This window comes from Chlorocebus sabaeus, chromosome 7, assembly GCF_047675955.1.
Source record: "Chlorocebus sabaeus isolate Y175 chromosome 7, mChlSab1.0.hap1, whole genome shotgun sequence".
Classification (NCBI taxonomy): Eukaryota; Metazoa; Chordata; class Mammalia; order Primates; family Cercopithecidae; genus Chlorocebus; species Chlorocebus sabaeus.
In genome coordinates this window covers 95,897,844-95,919,150 of record NC_132910.1, presented here as the reverse complement: position 1 = coordinate 95,919,150, position 21,307 = coordinate 95,897,844, and the positions used below count along the sequence as shown (strand labels likewise).

General features: G+C 33.9%; 1 protein-coding gene across 2 annotated transcripts in view; it reads right to left on the bottom strand.

Annotated features, from left to right (window-relative positions):
- The window catches only part of ABCE1 (ATP binding cassette subfamily E member 1), a 31,232-nt gene that overhangs the window by 7,528 nt on the left and 2,397 nt on the right, over positions 1 to 21,307 (bottom strand). The window contains exons 2-13 of one of the 2 annotated variants that reach the window (XM_007999898.3): positions 17,490 to 17,619; positions 16,326 to 16,411; positions 13,878 to 13,975; positions 12,463 to 12,580; positions 11,454 to 11,591; positions 11,249 to 11,318; positions 10,575 to 10,671; positions 9,290 to 9,379; positions 4,228 to 4,349; positions 1,476 to 1,697; positions 400 to 459; positions 242 to 300 (exon numbers count right to left, since the gene is read on the bottom strand). In XM_007999898.3, coding sequence (XP_007998089.1) covers positions 242 to 300; positions 400 to 459; positions 1,476 to 1,697; positions 4,228 to 4,349; positions 9,290 to 9,379; positions 10,575 to 10,671; positions 11,249 to 11,318; positions 11,454 to 11,591; positions 12,463 to 12,580; positions 13,878 to 13,975; positions 16,326 to 16,411; positions 17,490 to 17,592 — 1,263 coding nt within the window. In that variant the 5' untranslated portion in view covers positions 17,593 to 17,619. The remainder of the gene's footprint in view (positions 1 to 241; positions 301 to 399; positions 460 to 1,475; positions 1,698 to 4,227; positions 4,350 to 9,289; positions 9,380 to 10,574; positions 10,672 to 11,248; positions 11,319 to 11,453; positions 11,592 to 12,462; positions 12,581 to 13,877; positions 13,976 to 16,325; positions 16,412 to 17,489; positions 17,620 to 21,307) is intronic. The other variant, XM_007999899.3, reaches the window with a different exon arrangement.

Sequence of the window (21,307 nt, the reverse complement as noted above, 5' to 3'; positions counted from 1 at the left end):
CCCAAGTGTTGAGATTACAGGCGTGAGTCACTGCGCCTGGCCAAATGTGACAAACATCTTTAAAACACTTTCTTAGCAGTGGATATGAATCAAGGATTGGACTTAGTGCCTTTGTTAGAAACTACCAATAAAACTGTATAGAATCTAATTTGGAGAAAAATTTTAATACAGTAAAAGATGAAAGCTATAGGCATTATATACAAAATTTTCTTTAGTAACCATACAAAAAATAATAACTCACAGTTGATTTGGGACTAATTTTCTGTGGCTTATAACTGACATTTAGAACTGGTACTTCTCCTGTAAAATAATGAAATACATAAGACACTAAAAACTGCCCAGATCTTTAAAGTTTACTGTGTAGAACAGTGTAAAAAGACTCAACAATTACAACTGTACCTCCTTCATCAGGTTTAAGTCTTCCAGCAAGCATTCTGATAAATGTCGTTTTACCCGTTCCTGGCAACACAACATATGACAATTTGATCTGAAAGATGCTTGACATTTAAAGTAAAACACTATGTCCTATTTAGTTTTAACTGAGAAATTTCTTTTAAAGATATACACTGACATTATTGAATTGTGAAGTTTATATAGAAAAATACTTAGTCTTTCATGGTTCACCTCTGAAGTGTCATTCTAAGCTAATTAAGAGGAATAAAGACTAGTCAAAGCTTATAATGACAATTTTAATAAATGGTATATCTATAAAGTTTAAATCCTGTAATAGTTTGAAAAGATTTACTTAGCTAAATTATCAGGGCACACAATTTATTAAGATAGTATAGACTATTTTATGAAAGATAACTGTAATCTTAAAGTTTACTTATATAAAATATTTAAATTAATTGCAACCCAATTCAAAATTCCCATTATCTAAAGACTGATACATTGTAACAATCTTATATAAAATTTATCTTCTATAGTTTTCTAAGCTGTAAGATTACAATTCAAATAGTTCTTAAATCATGAAGACAGTATCACATATTTAGTAGTCAAATTCATCTTATACCTATACTTATGACAATTTATTATGAAATATTTGCTGTAATACAATTATTTACAAAGATAGATTGCTCTGAATTTAAAATAAAAAAAGTTCCACACTGAAGTGTATGAGGAAAAAATTTTTAAAGCTGGGTTGTTTCTGAATCACCATTTATCCTTTCCTTCTTAGTCAATTTATAAGAATAATAACTGCCTTATTAATTTACATGTAAAAAACCAGCTGACAAAGAACACCTTATTTTCACTGGAGGTTATAAAACAAAATAAGAAATATTAACCTGATTGAATTACAGTGCAATTGAATTATACAATGCCAAAAAAATGTGAAAGTACACTGAGAAAATTATGGGTTTAAATAAAACTCTATATTCTAGCCCTATAACATATGATTCAAATTTTTCCACAAAATAGTTAAAACTAATTTACTAAACAGGAAGATTTTTACTTATCACAAAACGAAAACTTACCATTTTCCCCCAGCATCACCATAATTTCAGAATCTGTAAACTCTCCAGCTACAATTGCTAGCTCAAACTCTCCCATTTTTTTCTTCATTCCTGGATATTTATACATACACATCTTTTTAACTTCTTCTTCATTTGCTGTCTCAGCCACTTTAAAAACAAGCGATGCATCTCTGAATCTCAAGTTTTCTGTTGGAACATAGCCATCCAAAAAAATGTTTATGCCTGTTGGGAAGAAAATTGTCAACAGGGAGAAATCATTAGAGTCAAAATCCTAAGCTCTCTTGGGAGCAATCTATAGATTATATACTCTAAATTTCTATGGATTTTTGCTAACATGTTGGTCTGCATATAAAGAATTTACTTTTTTAAAAAACCATATTTAATGTAAGTTGAAATAATTCATGAATATATAGGCATGTCCCCCCCAACCACATGAAATACATCTTCTCATTATCCTGTAATTATTTTTTCCACCAGGTTTTATGCAAAAGAGAGCACATGATGTCCTTTTTGCAGTATCTTTAAAGTGAAAATGACAAATATGTAAAAGTATTTTCAGATTGATATAACATTGATATAAAAGTTTGGGGGATAAATTTTTGAATATACAATTTGTTATCAGTATTCAATTTCACATGAGAGATAAGCACATATTTTGAGGTTATAATTTATTGCATTAAAAAAATATAATCCTGCAGGTTCATATGAAATTGAATATGAGCTAACTTCAGTTAACATTTTTTTAATGGTTTCACTGTACAAAGATAACCACCATTCTCTAAACAGATTTTAATAACTTAATCCAACATTGTATACAAGAACCCTCTGTAATAAAATTTTAAGATCTACAATGGCAGACAAACTGAAATGAAAAGTATATTTGAGAAACAATGAATAATCCATATTTCAGTGTTTCCCATATTTAAGTGAAGAGAAAGCTGAAGCTTTTTGGAAGGTCTTGATGTTATTCATTTTATCTGGAACTGAGAGACACATGCAGCCTGTATCCTCATCCTAGAACACAGGTGTTCAACACATCTTTGCTGACAGAACAAACGAACAGATTACATTTATTTTGCCAAAATCTGCACGTTTTTTGATCTTAAACTATCTAAAACATATAAATGTGAAGTTAAAAAATTAAATTAAAAAACTACATAAAAACATAAACTCAATGGAACCTTAGCAGCCACTTAGTCCACATACTTAACTTATTTTGGAAAATAAAGGCTCAAAGAACTAAGTGACTTCGTTTAAAAAACACACAGCAAGCCAGTCTTTATAGTCCTACTTCAATGTTTGTCTTGTCAATTTAAAAATGAGTTCAAACTATAATCACCTTTACAGTTTATAGAAAGCTTTTAAGTAATGATGCACTGATTTCAATCTATTAAAGGAACACAGAAAAACTAAAGTTTCTTAAGTTGTTTTAACAGATCAAGCACATTAAAAACCTTACTGGTACCATTTACTGAATGGCATAGCCTGTAGACATGACATTTATAACTGGAGTTGTGAAGAATGACTGCCGAGTACCCATATCATTATCAACTTGATTCAAAGACTACCATATGGTATAGAGTAAGGTACTCAATACGTATTTGTCAATTGACAAGAATAAAACATTAATAAATTGGTTCTGATGTCATCCCTTAGGACTACTGGCAAAAAAACTAGGTAACTTTGCAAATTTTTCTTTAAAGTATGCATCTATCTCAAATGTATAAGTAGGTAAGTTACAACAATTTCTTCCCCACATCTTAATATCTATGTACTCTTTATAAATTATAAAAACTCCCATCATCTTTTTATGAAAAGGATTATAATGCAATGTAAATTTACTTTTCCAAAAGAGCTTTTAGGTGTAAAAAAGATTCTTCCAAGATTGAAAAAAAAAAAAAAAAACCACCAAAAAACCTGCCACCACTTAGGGAACTACAGGCTACATGGATTTTTCTACTTCTAGGAGATTGTATTTTTTTCCTGTGTACAGGAACAGCCCTTTTGTGTTCTGAATTGTCAGTTTAAGACAGGTGGAGAGAAAAACAAAAAACAAACAAAAACAAAAAACAAAAGGAAGCAGCAAAAGGAAAATGGGGAAGAAAAAAAGGAAAAGGTATGGAAGGCAGAGAGTACATTGGTACTTGTTTCAGGAGCCACTTAGTGGTAGGCTAGTTTCTATTTTTAATTAAATTGCACAGGTAAGGAGGAGACATGGAAGGGAGAGGCCAGGGAATCTGATTTTCTTGGAAGTACAAAGACTAAATAAAAATTTAAATATACTTACTAAACTTATCTTATGAGGCTTTTAGATAGCCTTAGTTCCAAAAACATAGTATACATATTACAGATAAATTTAAAACATGAAAACAAGATGAATACTGAAAGCATTTTAAGAGTTTCATTACTGGTATTGGCCTGTCAAAGTTAATTTGAAAATGACCAATACTACAGTAATACCGCAGAAGCCAAAATGCAGAAGACTTTTACTGTAGCCTCCCAACCCCCCACAAATGTAACACTGCATTTCTACCCATTCCCAGGAGAAAATTCTCCAAATGAAAAGAACATATTTTGTGTAACAACTGATATATATAACCTTAAACACTCTGCTCAGTGATTAAATTCCAAGGAACTAGAGTTTTGGATGATTATCAGAGCAATGTAAAACTACTTAATATCAGTAATGTAGTTTATTAAGCATTAGAGTAGAAGAGAATACAGCATATGTGAAAAAAGTTTTTCAAGTTACCTTCTCTTACACTAAAAGGCATAGTGACAACTCCATAGGCGCTTGGTACACCATATAAACAGCAGATGAAGTCAGACAGATAGTCCAACACACTTAGATCATGTTCCACCACAATGATATATCTGAAAATCAAACCAGATTTTTATTTTTACATTTAACATAACATATATAATTAAACTCTTATGTAACTATTTTTAATAGTTGTAAATTTCAGAAAAATAGACGCATCTAATAAAATTTAAGCATAAAGACATATGAGGCAAAAAACATAAAATATTTTCTTTAGTATCATTATCAATGCTCCTATTTAAAAATGTTTTCCTGAACTAAAAGGAAGGAAAAAACAAGCCAATTTAAAAGTTTATTGATATATGAATTAAATGCATTCTGCTAATAAGAAACACATTTAGAAATAAGTGTTACAAAGTAGAAACAATTATAATAGATTTAATTCAGGTGTAGCCTAAACTGTTTGAGTATTATGCTACTCAATTTATGTAAAGCCCTGTACCTGTCCTGTCCCATGCTAGCTGTAGAAGGTGATGGATGCATACACAAAGACAGGACAGAATCCTTAACCTGAGACGTTTCGATTAAGCTGAGGAAGACAAGGAATAGGTATGAAATGGTAACAAAAAAGATTACATGGCAAAATATGCTCCACAGATAATAAAATCAGTGAGCATCAGAAACAAAATAGGTTAGTGGGTACTGCAGCACTTTATGAATGAGAATGGGATATGTGAAGTTTAAGTGGCTATATTTGAATGAAGTGATACAGTATTGGCTGGAAAAGAAGCTATTAGGCAAGTAATAGTCATGAAGGTTTTATGTAGCACTTTATTCCCATTTCCATGTTGAATATAGTTCAACATGTCAAAAAAAAATGTCCTGCAGACATCTCAAACGTCAAATTAATGTATCAGCTTCCTACACAAAATTTCTCCATATTTGTATTAATGTAATTATCATCCCCTAAAAAATGACATTTTATTCCCACTGATATTTTGTTTGAACTGTTAAAGTCTGTAAATTCCTTCTCAACAATGTCTTGTGTTTCAATTTCATTCTTTTTCTTCTTTGCCTAAATTCTAGTTCAGGTCCTCATATTTCTTTCATATCTCATTTTCTTAAGGTCCCCTGATGTGGGTCTCAATTCCAAATGAAATTAATCACTTTCATTAATTAGACGTTTTCAACATTTTCTAAAACTTTAGCTACTATTACTTAGCTTATACACAGGAAACACTGAAGAATGCATCCTTTTTCTCAAATAAACCACTTCTCTGGTGTCTAAGAAAGTATTCCTTTTCTAAGCAGTCTCCTGCCTAGATCTTTACCTGCTGAAATCCCGCTTAACCCTTTAAGGTCCATCTCAAATCCAACTTGCTACGGAAATACTTTTCTTAATATGCAAACGAGCTTTCCCCCTCACTCTTGAATACTGGTAACAAGTATTTGGACTGATACTTGGACTTCTATTATTTTTTAATTACCCCTATAACTTGCTCATAAACATCTTAAGGGAGACTCTTAATACTTTTAGCACCTCTGTGATCTTTACTCTTACACAATGTACTAACAGACACCTAAAAATGTTGTTGATTGACAAAATGAAGAATATGAACTAAATTAATTGGAAATGAGAAAGATGGTAGTAGTTTCTGAAATAGGACTGTGCAGAACTTTCTACAATTATGAAAATGTTCTATCTCTATGTTGTTCCATATAGTGGCTACTAGCCATAAGTTTAATGTTGCTAGTTTGATGAAATAAAATTTTAATTTCAATTAAAATTTAAATAAGGATGTTTGTCTAGAGGCTACAGCACAATTCTAGAGTAAGGGAATGAAATGAGAAAACATTTCAGGAATAATCTGGCAAGGAAAAAAAAGTAAGAATGGAAAATAAGAGCAGGTCTAAGATGAAAAGGGAAAATTAAGAGGAAATGTTTTCTACCACAATGGTGGTAGTTATCAATAAAAATGGCAAATCAGATGAGCTGGTGATACTCATCTTGCATCAGTGTCTTTGTTGGAAATAATCCATTACATGGAATACTTCTCTACTCTTAAAATCCTATGTTTCCTTAAAGAGCCAGTGTGAGGGAGCACTGTATTACGTAGTGGCTTTTACTTTGCTTTGAAAAGAAGAAAAAAATAGGTCAAACTTCCTGCCCCCAGCCCCAACCTTCAAATGGAGGTTATGGAGACAGAAGTCCAAAATACAAAAATGATTTAGGTCAGCCATTCTGTTTTCTGAGAAGTTGGGAAGAAACACAAATCTGTAGCATAGTAAGGAATCTAGGCTGTAAAAGATGTATACCCTACAGTTAATTTGGGGCCACCTTAGTCTTTAATGTTCTGAAGTCAAACTCTATAAAACTTCTTAATCTCTATCCTTTTGTCCAATGCATCCTCTATTTTTCATTGTTTATCCAAGGATGTTCTCCAAAATCTTTTTAGTATTAAAGACTCAATGTATGCCTTGACACACTGAATTTCAGAATGGAGATATACTTCCTATGACTCTTTATCATCAATCTATCACTACATAGAGATCTTAACCTTATACCTGTAAATAAAACCAGCCCATTTGTGAAATGTCTTAAAATTTTCTCTACGTTGTCATGCCAATCTGTCTTAACATGTTATCCCTATTACAATTAAGGTTACTGTCCTCTCATAATATAGGAAAGTCTTGGGTAGTATTACTTTTCCTTACTAGTTTTTTTTTTTCCCCCTGAGGTCCATCTACACTATTTATTTCACTTTCCTATTGCAACTATATAAAACAGTTACTGATATTTTAATTTTAAATTTATTCATTATGAGTGGATATAAGTACCTAATGCCTTTGTTTTCTAGTGATGTGTTTAACCAGTTACTCCTTAAAACACTGGCTGTAAACCAGTATTTTCTTTCAATTTTCCTCTTATTGTTAGGACATTATTTGATATCTTTAAAGTTTTATGTGAAGGTAGATATTATCTATGACTTTCATTGTAGTATAAAAAGGGGCTATAAAAACACTTTTTATAAAAAGTGACTTGAGATCTAGTGACCTGACTTTGTATATTAAAGACTATGGTACATGTGTATGCTTCTCTTTACCACAGTGTGTATTTTTCTTTGTGAAGTCCTTGAATACTGGGACTGTATTTTTACACTTGCATTCCCCCAAGAGCCTATCATAATGCCCAGGCTCTTAATGCCTGTGTATGAAGTAAAGATCATGGCTTCTATTTGGCTCACATTAAGATTGTCTCTTTATCACTGATATTCTAAGTTTCACTTCAAAGTATCTACATGGATTATTTAGTATCTGTAGAACTTGTGCTCCTTGAATCTAAGGAGCTGAATTTTTCATCAATTCTGAACAGTTCTCAGCCATAATCCTTTCATGACTTTATTTTTCAGACTTTTAAGATATATGTAAATAGTTTCCTCATTACATTCTCCAGGTTTCTGAACCTTCCTTCCACGTTTTAATTTTATTCTCTCTCTGCTATATTCTAGTAACTTCCTCAGATCAGGCTTCTAATGCACTTTTCTGCTGTCCCTAACCTGTCTAATATGTTCAGTGAATCTGTAATGTCACCATGCTTTTAATTTTTAAATTTGTTTGGGTTTCTGAACATCTACCTATTGCTTTTTTGGTAGCATTATATCCTTAGGGTTTTGAATCCTTTTATTTAAAGATTTTATTTTGAACATTATTTAATAGCCTCCCTTAAAATTTCACCTAGAGTTCTTGAATCCTGCTGCCATATAATATCTGCTGGCTAATTTGCGGACTGTTTCCTCCTCTAATTTATAAATTTTATAATTTGCAATTTGAGTTCGTCCTCGTGAGGCATTACCTATAGGAATCCTGTGCAACCAGGGTTGAAAGCATATTGGTTCGTTGCTTCTGCTATGTACCATAAAAAAGTTCCAGACCCCTTAAAAATACTACTTTCTCACTTTGAAGGGTCCACAGATTCCACTGGTTATATAAATTCCAATTCCACAGACAGGCGAGCTGCTGGCCCATGAAGACAGATTTGAAAGACAGCGATCCCTTCACTTCCAGGGAGCTCAGTGAATGACAGATATTTGCTTTCTTGACACTTCCGTGCAATGATAAAAAAGTTGTTTCCAATTTGCCCTTTTAGGGAGAAAGCAGTCCTTTGAGAGTCCTGGCACTTTATGTGTGAAAATCCAATACTGGACCTTGCTTCTTGCCCATGAGTGGATGTTAAAACCCAAGACCAATTACAGAAACCATCAACATCTGGTCCTATTACTCCTCTATAGTTCTAATGCTTCAGTTTTTGACCATTTGGGATTTCTCTCACTTTCTTGCAAGATGAGCCATGTATTTAAAAGGATGTTTATTAAATTGTTAAGTCAGAAGAGGCAGTATAACATAGAAAATGCTATACAGAAAAAACCCCTGGGGTCTGGTCACAGCTTTGTCACACAGTGAATTTGTAACCTAGAACAACCAACTAGATTTTTGACGTTATTCTTCATTTGCAAAATAGGAATACCATCTGAAGATTACTATGAGATAACCATGAGGATCAAATGATGTAATGAATTTGAAAACTCTACAAACCACAAAAGCACCCTATAAACACAGGGTATTTTGAATACTAACAGAAATTATGACAAATTTTCTTTACTTTTGTCTAGTAAGATTCCGAACAACCAGAATTACTCTAGTGATTCTTACAAATTCTAAGCCTGTGTGTGTGTGTATGTGTGAAAATGAGAGAGAGAGAGAGAGAGAGAGAGAGAAAGATAGCTGGGAAAAGCTAAGGGTCTGCTTCCCATAAAGCTATGGAATTTGCAAATAATTTCAGAATATTCCTAGGCTTCCTGGAAGCAGGGGTGTTAATAAATGAATCTCGCACTGAGAACCTCTGTTCTAGATAAAGGTAAATTTAGGTGGTAGCTATAAACAAAGAAGATTAAAAAATATGTACATGACATTGACAGACCCAGTGTTTAATCTTTACAAATCTGTAAAAATCTCCAAACAAAACAACACAGCAATATGCCAGATCTCTACTTACCTATCTGGATTTATTAGAGATCGTATAGTAATAGCAGCCTTTAAACGCTGCTTGACATCTAGGTAACTAGAAGGCTCATCAAACATGAAGCTATGAAAAATAAAAATAAAAGCAAATATAATAAGTCTGAAAGACAAGACAGTCTACCTTGCATATTATTTTAAAGCACTGTAGTATCAAGAGCTTCTGATTTAACCACAACAAAAATCTCCAATAGTAATTAAGAGTCTACTTGTAATGGTAAAAATTTCTGTATTCTGTTCAGAAGTAGAATGAAAAAATTACAGAAAGCATGATTATACACCAAGTTTGGAGAGGGTCTACCAGTTTAGGCTAATTTACAAATTGGTAACTTCTCATAAAAAGTATTCTGATATAGTCTCAAGTAGTTTGGAGAGCTTTTCTCTTAAGTCAGCTGCATGTAAGCACAGTTTTTTGGAGGGTATTGTAAGAATTTATAGAATACTTCATGGAGAAGTTAGCCTTCACCAGACAACAGGGCAGAAATGTGGAGAAAGGAGTAATAAATATCTGGGAGGAAAGACATTAAACGTAAGAAGGAAATGTTCCTCTCTTCTCTCGCACGTGGCATGCCACAGTGATCTACGGTGATTTAAAAAACCTCGTGTTTTGCTTCAGATATTAAAAAGCTTGCTAGCCTGGCTGGAGGGCTTAAGAATTAAAATCTTTTCACATAAAAAGAGGACTTCGGCCGGGCGCAGTGGCTCACACCTGTAATATAAGTACTTTGGGAGGCTGAGGCAGGCGGATCATGAGGTCAGGAGATTGAGACCATCCTGGCTAACATGGTGAAACCCCATCTCTACTAAAAATACAAAAAAAAAAAAAAAAAAAAAAAAATTAGCCAGGCATGGTGGCGGGTGCCTGTGGTCACAGCTACTCAGAAGGCTGAGGCAGGAGAATGGCGTGAACCCGGGAGGTGGAGCTTGCAGTGAGCCAACATCGCACCACCGCACTCCAGCCTGGGCAACAGAGTGAGACTCCGTCTCAAAAAAAGAGGGCTTAGATGATGAATAACTGACTTTATATAAAAACTTCTGGCACCTATCAGTTATAAACTATCTAAATAAAAAGATTTTCCCCTGTGAATATAACAGGGAAAATGGGTAGTGGATACACAACTGCTTCAACATCCTACCTTGAAATTAGGGCCTTAGATACTATTTCTATTAATTTCTCTCAAAACCATTCCTCTATTAGCAGCATTACAACTGAAAACTCTACAATATGGATGAAGATAAACAAAAATTGTAAAGTAACCTACATATCAGCTTTCTGTATGCAAACGACAGCACAAGCAAATCTCTGCAACTCTCCTCCTGAAAGATCTTCAACATTTCGTTCTTTTAGGTGGGTTAAATCTACAAAGAACATAGAGGCATTGTGCTCAATGTATTTCACCTCTTCCAGGTAAAACGTATACTGCATGTCATCGTTTGAAGTTTGAATGCTATTTCAGTTGAAAACTGTTTAAAGTAAATATAACAATTACTGGAGATTTTCCCACTTATTTCAGGAATCCACATAAAGATGTCTACTTTCATCACTTAAGTTTGGGGCCTACTGAAATATATACACAAAATGGCTGGGCGCAGTGGCTCACGCCTGTAATCCTAGCACTTTGGGAGGCTGAGGCGGGTGGATCACCTGAGGTTGGGAGTTCAAGACCAGCCTGACCAACATGGAGAAACCCTGTCTCTACTAAAAATACAAAAAATTAGCTAGGCGTGGTGGCATGTGCCTGTAATCCCAGCTACTTGGGAGGCTGAGGCAGGAGAATCGCTTGAACCCGGGAGGTGGAGGTTGTGGTGAGCCAAGATTGTACCACTGCACCCCAGCCTGGGTAACAAGAGTGAAACTCCATCTCAAAAAAAAAAAAAAAAAAAAATATATATATATATATATACACACACACTCACACACAAAATAAACACTTACCAAGCTGCTGACATACAACTGCCTGTGTCTTTGTTTCATCTTTTCGGTCCAAAATAGATCCCACTGTCCCCTGCCACAATATACCAAAAATACTTACTATTTTCTTTCAATATTAAAAAAGAATCACAAAGTAAAACACATTTATTTTGATATGTCTTTTATACTTCTACCAATATCCATTAAATTCCCTCTATCAGAAACCGACCTTTGCAGCCTTAGGAATCTGGTCTACATATTGAGGTTTGATGATGGCTTTTAGGTCATCTTCTAGAATCTTGGTAAAGTAATTTTGTAACTCAGATCCACGGAAATAAGTCAAAATCTCTTGCCAGTCAGGAGGATCCTAAAAAAAAAAAAAATACAGAATCACGTGAATTTAATAATACAAAGACAAAGAGGACGAAAGATAAAGGAAATAGAACATATATGCAAATAGAATACTTGTGGGTTTTAACTTAAGATTGGAGGCGAACATAATTAATAAAAGTCTCCTTTCCCTATAAGAGCAAAGAAAGAAAACAGAACAGATACTATGTTATTCAAAACCAGATTCCCAACACCCAGGACATAGAAAGGCATCTAATAAGAGGTTAAGCTGGAAGGAATGTTTCCTGCTCATATTTTCCAAACAAGTGAAAATGTTTTCAAGTATCCAAGAAATCTTTCTGGATACTTAACCAAGGATTCAGAAACGAAATGTAAAATACACTTAGGATTCAGAAACGAAATGTAAAATACACTTATGATTTATTCGAACAATTAATAGGGTGGCATCCACACTCTGGTGAAGCTCCATTTTATAGTATCTACAAAAAAAAATATCTAACTTAAGAACATTACACAGTGGCTCCTAAATTTCTTTATGTACTAAAGTTGGAAATTTACCATTCATAAGTCAAAAGCCTAATCAAAACAAAAACTAACTGAGCTATTTTTACATTATTGGGACAAATTAAATAGAAACGTGTAATATAGCAGAATCAAGCAGAATTCTGCTTCAGATCAAGGCTTAACAACTCAGAATTTTCAGTTAAGTAACATTAACAGGTTTTTAGTTAAAAAGTACAAAAGAGCTTTATTTATAAATTTCGCAGCATTAATTCCACAAATAATCCTGAAAATAAGAATATTTTTAAAATACACATATCACTTCCCCCACAAAATCTCATAAAACTGACTCATGATATTAATTTTTACAAGGTGATAATACGTACATCGTACTTTCCAAGGTTTGGCTTTTGTTTTCCTGCTAAAATTTTTAAAGCAGTTGACTTTCCAATACCATTAGTACCAACTAATCCCAAAACTTCACCTGGACGAGGGATAGGCAACCTGTTACAAGTATACAAAAATAATAAAACAACTCAGACTTACATAGAAAAAGCCACATAACATCAGAATGATATATTTTTTTTTTTTTTTTTTTTTTTTTGAGACGGAGTCTTGCTCTGTAGCCCGGACTGGAGTGCAGTGGCCGGATCTCAGCTCACTGCAAGCTCCGCCTCCCGGGTTCTCGCCATTCTCCTGCCTCAGCCTCCGGAGTAGCTGGGACTACAGGCGCCCGCAACCTCGCCCGGCTAGTTTTTTGTATTTTTAGTAGAGACGGGGTTTCACCGTGTTAGCCAGGATGGTCTCGATCTCCTGACCTCGTGATCCGCCCGTCTCGGCCTCCCAAAGTGCTGGGATTACAGGCTTGAGCCACCGCGCCCGGCCCTCAGAATGATATATTTTAATGCACTTGCACTTCACATACATCCATTAATAAGTTAAGAAACATATACCAGATATTACTGGCTATTAGAAAAAAAACAGCCAAGATTAACTTACGCTGTTGTTAGAAATGCATCCATAAACAACATTATTCCAAGTTTTATTTATTCAGTTTTCAAAGTTCATCCTAAAGTAAATTTCTTCTTTACATGTAAGGCTCAGTTTTAATGTATAACAAAATGCTTTGGTAAAAATTACATAGCAGGTGCACCCTCACAATGTCTTTTTCTGGCCTGCCATTTACTTACTAAGGAGAGAAGTGCCACATCAACCAGAAATATTCCACTTCATTCTCCCTGCTGCAGTAGGCTCCTCAAAGCTGGCAGGTTGAGAAATACTTTTTTATTAGTAAAATCTAGACTCCTAGATTCAAAGTATTAGTGTTCAGCAGATAAAAATCCCAAACTAAGGATTTGTCACTTGTATTATTATTTTGTCCAAATTCAAAGTGATATTCTCTGTAGCTCATCAAATTAATGGATAAACAAAATCAAAGGCAAGTTCCTTTAAAAGTTATTCTGGGTATAAGGGTACTAGGAACAACAGTGACTCTCAGTCCCAGTTGTATATTAGAGTCACCTGGGACTTTTTCAACATACTAAGGTCCAGACCCGACAATATAATTAAACTGGGCTGAAAGTTGGGCATTAGTAGCTTTAAAAAGTCCCATGGATAATTGCAATGTTAGCCAGAATGATCCACAGACATATACAGTATGATTCTGCATGATGTTATAATATTGTATTTTCCTTTAGTGACTGGTTAATAGCATTTCTCCCAACTTCTGCATTTCTCTTAAAATCCCAAATGTATTTTATGCTTAACTCGACAGAAGAGGAATCTTGATGTGAAAATATACCTGTGAAGTTTGAAGGCATTGGCACAATATCGATGTGTGGTTTCTTTTTCCAGGTTGCTTGGTAGATTGACAATTGATAAGGCGCCAAAGGGGCATTTCTGTTATTTAAAGAATTAATTTTTGTATTAATTTGTAGACATATACACATAACTAAAATGGATTAAAAATATTTTTATAAGCAATCTTCTAAACATGGGGACTTTCATAAATATGTGAAATATTGTTACATTTCCTTTTACTATTTACTTAAAAATAAAAGGTTCCTTGAACATTAGAATCGTATCAATTGTCTCTCAGTATATGTGGGGAAAATTGTTCCAGGACTGCTGAGTACACCAAAATTGGCACATACTCAAGTCCTGCAGTCATCCCTGCAGAACCTGAGGAAAAGAAAAAGTCAGCCCTTTCTAAAATAGTTTTGCATCCTGCAAATACTCTATTTCCAATTGGCATTTGGTTCGGGGGAAAAAAATCCATGTGTATGTAGATCTGTACAGTTTGAACCCGTGATTTCATGGGTCAACTATAACTTGATATTTCCTTTAGTGATGGGCATAATCCTATACATTTAAAGAGTGCTTAATACTTATTGAAAAACCTTGTAGAACTTGAGGCTTTTCGTTTGGTTTTGTTAAAACATATTAGATAAGGGGAGGCTAAGAGGCAAGTCAACAAAAAAAGTCACTGAATATATGACTTCATATTCTTTCCAAAACAGATGTTCTCCCTTTGTTTCCTTCAATTATTACTGCCCTTGTATGCTTCCTATTATACCTTGTAAAGTCATTTGAGGTCACGGATCTTATCCTTTTTGGGGCTATTTCCATCCCACCAATAACTAGCACATTTGCACAGACCAGGGATTAATGTCTTTCCATTATGACTTTTATCTATCCTATATGAAAAACATACTTGAATTCTTGAAGTCAATTCACATGAAAAAACAAAACACAACACGACAAAACAAAACACATAGACTTATTCAAATAACATTTGACCGTAAGGTGACTGTCCAAGGAACAAGAATGACAAAAACAGGAAAGTCATTTAAGAATGGTAACGTGGCTAGAAAAATTTCTCGTAAGTACAGGCAACTACAGAGGTACATGCAAAGATTATAACCTCATATTATTAGAGATCTGCTCAGCAGACATGTTCAATGAGCTCAGGGGACCAATTCAAAGTTTCTGTGTTTACAGATTCCAGGGGATTTCCATTTTATATGTTACAAAAACAGAATTACTCTTGTTTTCTAATAAAGAAATAAATAAAGAAAAAATAATAAAGAAATAAAGAGGCCCTCTAACCAAAACTATTAAGTTTTTACAAATTATATTTTTCTACCAGTGGAGTTACCTCCATTATCCTCTTCTCGTAAATATACATAGAATGCTTATATGCTGCAAGTGATTTAAACTTCTTTAATTCTACAAGGAAAAAAATATCCACTGTTTATGAGGTGCATTATAGTATCTTAGTGTTCAGGAATTATACATTACTTCCCCACTCTCAGAGAATCATCTCATTAGTATGTTTTGAGCCACTCAAGAGTACACCCAAAATTTAAATTTTAAATTAATCTAATTTTCTTACAGCAGCAAAGAAAGAGAATAGATACTCTAGTGCTCAAAACCAGATTCCCAGCACCCAGGGTACAGGCAGGTATCCAAGAAGAGATTAGTAAATATTTGCTGGAAGGAATGCTTCCTGTTTATATTTTCAAAGCAAGTGAAAATGTTACAGGTATCCACAAAATCTTTCTGGATACTTAAACAAGGATTCAGAAACCAATGTGAAATATACACGATTTACTTGAACAATAGCATGGTATCTGAACTCTGGTGAAGCTCCTTTTTATAATATCTACAAACAGAAAGATCTAAATTAAGTATGTTACACATTAGCTCCCAAATTTCTTTTATGAACTAAAGTTGGAAATTTACCATTCAAGAGTCAAAAGCCTAATCAAACTATTCAAGGCAACAAAAACTATTAATAATTGAGATATTTTAAGTATTATACTATTGGGAAAATTCAATAGAAGCATGTGTAATACAATAGAAGAAACACTTAAGAATTAGGCTAAATTTTAAAGTTTTTGGCTGTGTGCATTTCTGTTTAAAAGGTGTGAATTTAAAATTCAATACGGACTTAGAAGAAACATGTAATGTGATGGTAATGTCCTTATAAAGAGGTGAAAAAAAGAGAAATTTTGGCTGGAAATGGCTTTATAGAGTACAGCAAGAGTAACTTTTAAAAGGGGTGCTTTAATTAATTTAAAAAAGCAACAATGTCACTGATATTAGAACAACACTTTCCTAAACTTACATTCTCTATTCATTTGCTTTATACTTTGCCTCACTTAAAGGAATTATAGCATAGTACTCAGAATTTTCAGATTTCAGTTTTAGGTTACACATTTGATCCAGTAAATAAAATATTACTTACCTTAATACAGATACCACAACCAATACAAAGAGTTTCGGAAATCCATGCTATTTTGCTCTGGGGTGTAACCTCTATGCATAATTTTCCTGGTAAAGGAAAAGATATAATTAAGCCATTTCCCTTTATCTTCTAATTTTCTGAATACTGTTATTTAGACAATGCTGGTTCTAAATTTTCATACAGAGGCAGATTTTCAAAAACAAAGGCCACGCAAAGAAATACATTTGAGATAATGCCTTAAATCAGTGCTTTGTGGGGACAGATTTATAATCACTTATATGAATATCCTTGTTTGATAACAGGGAGATGACTTTAAAATATATTTATTTTACTTAATTTACTACTGGGGAAGAAAATATGCTAGTAAAAATATGAATATCCTGAAACATTTTTAAGCTGATTAACCTAAATTTTAAATTCAAAAAACAAAATATGCCTTGAAAATGGTAAGGCAGACCATGAAAAGAATGAACTACTGTAGCCAGATCAGTAAAACTCCAAAAAGGTATGCAGTCATCTAATATACAGCTAAAATTAAACATGATATTAGGGATAATGGAATTTCTGAATAGCAAAGGAGACAATAACAGATGACAACTAAAGTTTCTAAGTTTCAGTAATTTTAAGATTCAGTAATTCTATGCCTCATTCGTACATTTACAATTACTTAACATAGCCCTTAAGGATGACCAATAATTTTTCAACTGAATTGCTGGAAATTTATCTAACCTTCAAAGTATAGCTAAACCTTATGAATAGTCATTCTTATTAAGCTCTTTGTTCATTTTTTAAATATGAAAATACCGTCAAAGTTTATTGTAACCCATCTTCCATTAAATTACAATTAATTACTATATATAATATTAAAGTAATAAGATTTTGTAGATTTCAAGATCAGTAAGCTGAACTCTGCTTTGAGTTCACATCCAATACACTTTTAAATACTGATGTATTATTCTACAATTTGGTCTTTCTTTTAAAAATAGGATCCTTTAGTCACAAAGCAATAAAAGAAATTTAGAACAAACTAGTTTTCTTGTCTTCACAGTTTATGAAACTAATGGTGAACACAAAGTATATGCTAATGCCCGTAAAGAACTATCAAACCAGTTGATTTCTTTCACGGTTTTCTTTTATACTTAAATGATCCACAGAACAGCTTACCCATTCGAACTACAGGACAACTCTTTTTGCATTCCTGTCGGCATTTCTTAGGTTTACATTTGTCATGGTTGACAATAGCAATTCTCGTTAATTTGTCTGCCATAACTGTGCGAAAGAATATCCAGCTCTTCTATGAAAGAAAAAATAACAAATTCGATGCAATTAGTTAAGAGAACTAATTTGCATACATGAAAGACAGGAAAACATAAATGATCATTATATGGAGATGAAATGATTATCTGCAAAAAAATATAAATGTTGACAGTAAAAATTATAAAATAATCTATAATCTAGTAAGGTTGGGAAAATCAAATTTTACATATATACTTTAATCAGATTTACATAAGAAAAAAATTCCATTTACAATAGCGACAAAAAGAAAATCTCTAGGAATATACTCAACAAGATATATACACAAGAAAACTTTAAAACAACATTGAATGACATAAATGACCTGAACAAATGACACGCTATCTCAGTTTTTATAATAAAGAATAGTTAATATCACAGATTTACACCCTTCCTGAATTTATATATTTAATTCAATCTCATGTGAAAAAACAAACAAAAGAACCCCATACATGTGGTGGTGTGTGCCTGTGGTCCCAGCTACTCTGGAGGTTGAGGTGGGAGGATTACCTGAGCCTAGGAGGTGGAGGTTACAGTGAGCTGAGATCATGCCACTGTACTCCAGCCTGGATGAGACAGTGAGATCCTGTCTCAAAAACAAAAACAAAAAAAACAAAAAGAAAAACCAACCCAGACAAAGCAAATCTAAAGATCTAATGGAAAAAGAAGTATTAACAGCCAGGAAAACTGAAAAAGGGGAAGCAGGATGGGGGAAATCCCACAAGCTCTTCCTCCAAACTAAGCATTACCTCACATTGTATATATCTGACTATAATGACACTGACAGAAATGGCAAATAATTATAATAGCAATGAAATTAAAAGGAGACCAAGTAACTATATGTATATACTATGCTCACTTTTAAGGCTTTTAGAAGTCTTGATTTTCCAATTTAATCAATTACATAGCATTAACATCAAAGTGAACTTAAAAATCTTTTACAATGTTGGGCTTAGTGGTGCATTAATTTCCTTAGAATGGTGATTAAAGTAAAAAATTACAAAATGTGCCTTAATACTGAAGTTTATTCCAATATGTAATGAACGAATCTGAAACCAAGACTATACATTTAGAAAGACATCATGTCTTTTTCTTACTGTGATAATCAATCTTGATTTTTTTTTCTTTTTTTGATAGACTGCTTCCCTTTGTAGACATCTCAAGTCTTTTCACACCCATCAATATCATTAGGCTTGGACGGGGATAAGAGATCTTGCTCCTCAATGCTGTCCTAGACTCTTATCTCTCCCTCCTCCCTAAAAAGTTTTACGTCTCAGTTATCTAACTGCTTTAGTTAGTAGTGACCACCAGATCACTCCCTTTCATTCTCTGAAGATTTCAGCCCCTCTGTCAACTTTCACACACTCTTTTACAACACTTGACATAGTTCTTGGTGATTTCAATATGCTCACAGATGACCCTCCTGTCCTCTCATTTATTAACCCCTCTCCTCAAACAGCTTGTCTTCTACCCTGCCACAGCCATTCATTTTTTCTGGTTACATTGTAGACCTTATTATTACCGGTAATTGCAATCCTTCTATAACCTCAACTTCAAATACTCCATTCTCCAACCGCCACTCTTTATTTTTCAGTTCACCCTCTACTACACAACAATCCATCAACCCTGATTCCTCCATTCTCCAAACCTTCATTATCTCTTGATTCTATCATATTTCCACTGTCCCTCAGCTCTTGGTGTTTTTATTTTCCTTCTTACCCAGCTAAAAAACCCTTAATCACAATCTTGGTTAAATTAGACTCTTCACCGCACACACAGAGCTGAAAATGGGTAGGGAAAAAAAACACAAAGCCTGCTGACTAGTCTCCCTTTAAATTCATCATCTCAAATGGACCCTTATGCCAACCAGCAATCACACCATATGTATTTCCCTAGCTAAGACCATTTGTACACTAGAAGACAGTCCATAAGAATGTCCCAACAATTCTCCCTTCTGTCTTTAACTTCAGCAATTATTCTCTCCACTGGCTAATTCTTACCAGCATTCAAGCATTCTATTATCTGACCCCATGGTCCCCCATTGTTTTATCTCTCCTTCTTCAAGACTATTTCAAAGAGTTGCTTATACTCAATGTCTCAAATTTCTTGCTACAGGCTCTCTGGAATCCATTCTAGGCTCTAGAGCCCATCATTTCATCAAAACAACTTGTTGAGCCATCATTGTTCTTCACATGGCTAAAACAAATGTTTACCAGACCTTAATTCACCTGACCAATCAATCACATCTGACACAAATAAACACTTTTCCTACTAGATAAAAACCCTTTAACTTGGTTTTAGGATACAACACTAATCCGGTTTTCCTACTACTTTCCTGGTCACTCATCTTCATCTCCCAGGCTTCTAAATGCTGAGAGAGCTCTAAGACTTGGTCATTTTTTTCCACATATACTCATTCCCCAAGGTGTTCTATTCTGGTCTCATAGGTTTAAATTCCATTTATATAATGCAAATTTCCAAATTTCTATCTTTAGTCAGGATACCTCTCTTGAACCCTTCCTGCCCACTTAACATCTCTGGAAGGCTTAAGAGGAATCTCCCAAATAAGCTCCTGAAATCCTCACCAAAATTTCAGCAGTCTTGCCCATTTTGTTAGATGGCAACTCCTGTCTTCCATTTGCTCAGGCCCAAATCCTTGAGGTCGTATTTCTTTTCCACCTAATAATAGCAAATCCTGTTGAAGCTATAAAACATTCAGAATCTGATCTCTTCTCCTGAGTTTGGTGTAAGCTATCATTATCATCTCTTACCGGCATTACTCAAATAGCTTCCTAACAGATCTCTTTGCTTTTACCCTCATCTCTTTCTACTCTAATCCTCAACAGTTCATTCTCAACACAGGAACCGGAGTAAGCCTTTTAAAGAGTAAGCTAGATTATGTCACTCCTCTAATTAAAATCCTGCAATGGCTTCATTCTCAATCTGAGTAAATGCCAAAGTCCTGAAAATAATCAATGAAGCACTGATCAGCCTCTGTTAACTTTCTGATCTCATCTCCAACTACTCTAGCTCTTGTAGTATGGCTCCAGCTACCTTGGCTCTTTGTTGCTCCTAGCACATGACAGGCATGTTCTTACTTCAGGATCTTGGCACTTTCTGCCTGTAATGCTATTACCCCTAGAGAGTTACATGGCTTACTCCTTCCAATCTTTACTATTTCTCAGTAAGTCTTCTCTAACTACACTACCAAAAAATACACTCAACTGCTTCTTCATCCTTCTTTCTTGCTTTTTCTCCCCAGCTCAACTATATGACACACTATATATTCCACATATATCTGGTGTATATGCACACATCTATTGTGCATGTGTGCATGTATATTCTGTCCCTCTACAAACACACACATTTTTCCCCTCCCCAAGTAGAATGTACTCCATCCATCATGAGGGTAGGACCTTTTGTTCATTCCAGTGGCTGAACCTGTGCCTAGCACACAGGAGATCAAACATTTCTGCTAAATGAATGAGAATATGAATTTAAATATAATAAATAATTTTCCTGTAGGTTATAACTTTAGAAATCTTGCAAGTTACCAATATTTTATAGTGACAGTTGTCCACTAAACTACATACTGAAAAAAAAAAAAAAAAAACATTCAAAAGGAGACTAAACGTTCATGTAATAAATACAGGGTTATTCCAATAAACAGGTTGACTCTATTCTGCCCA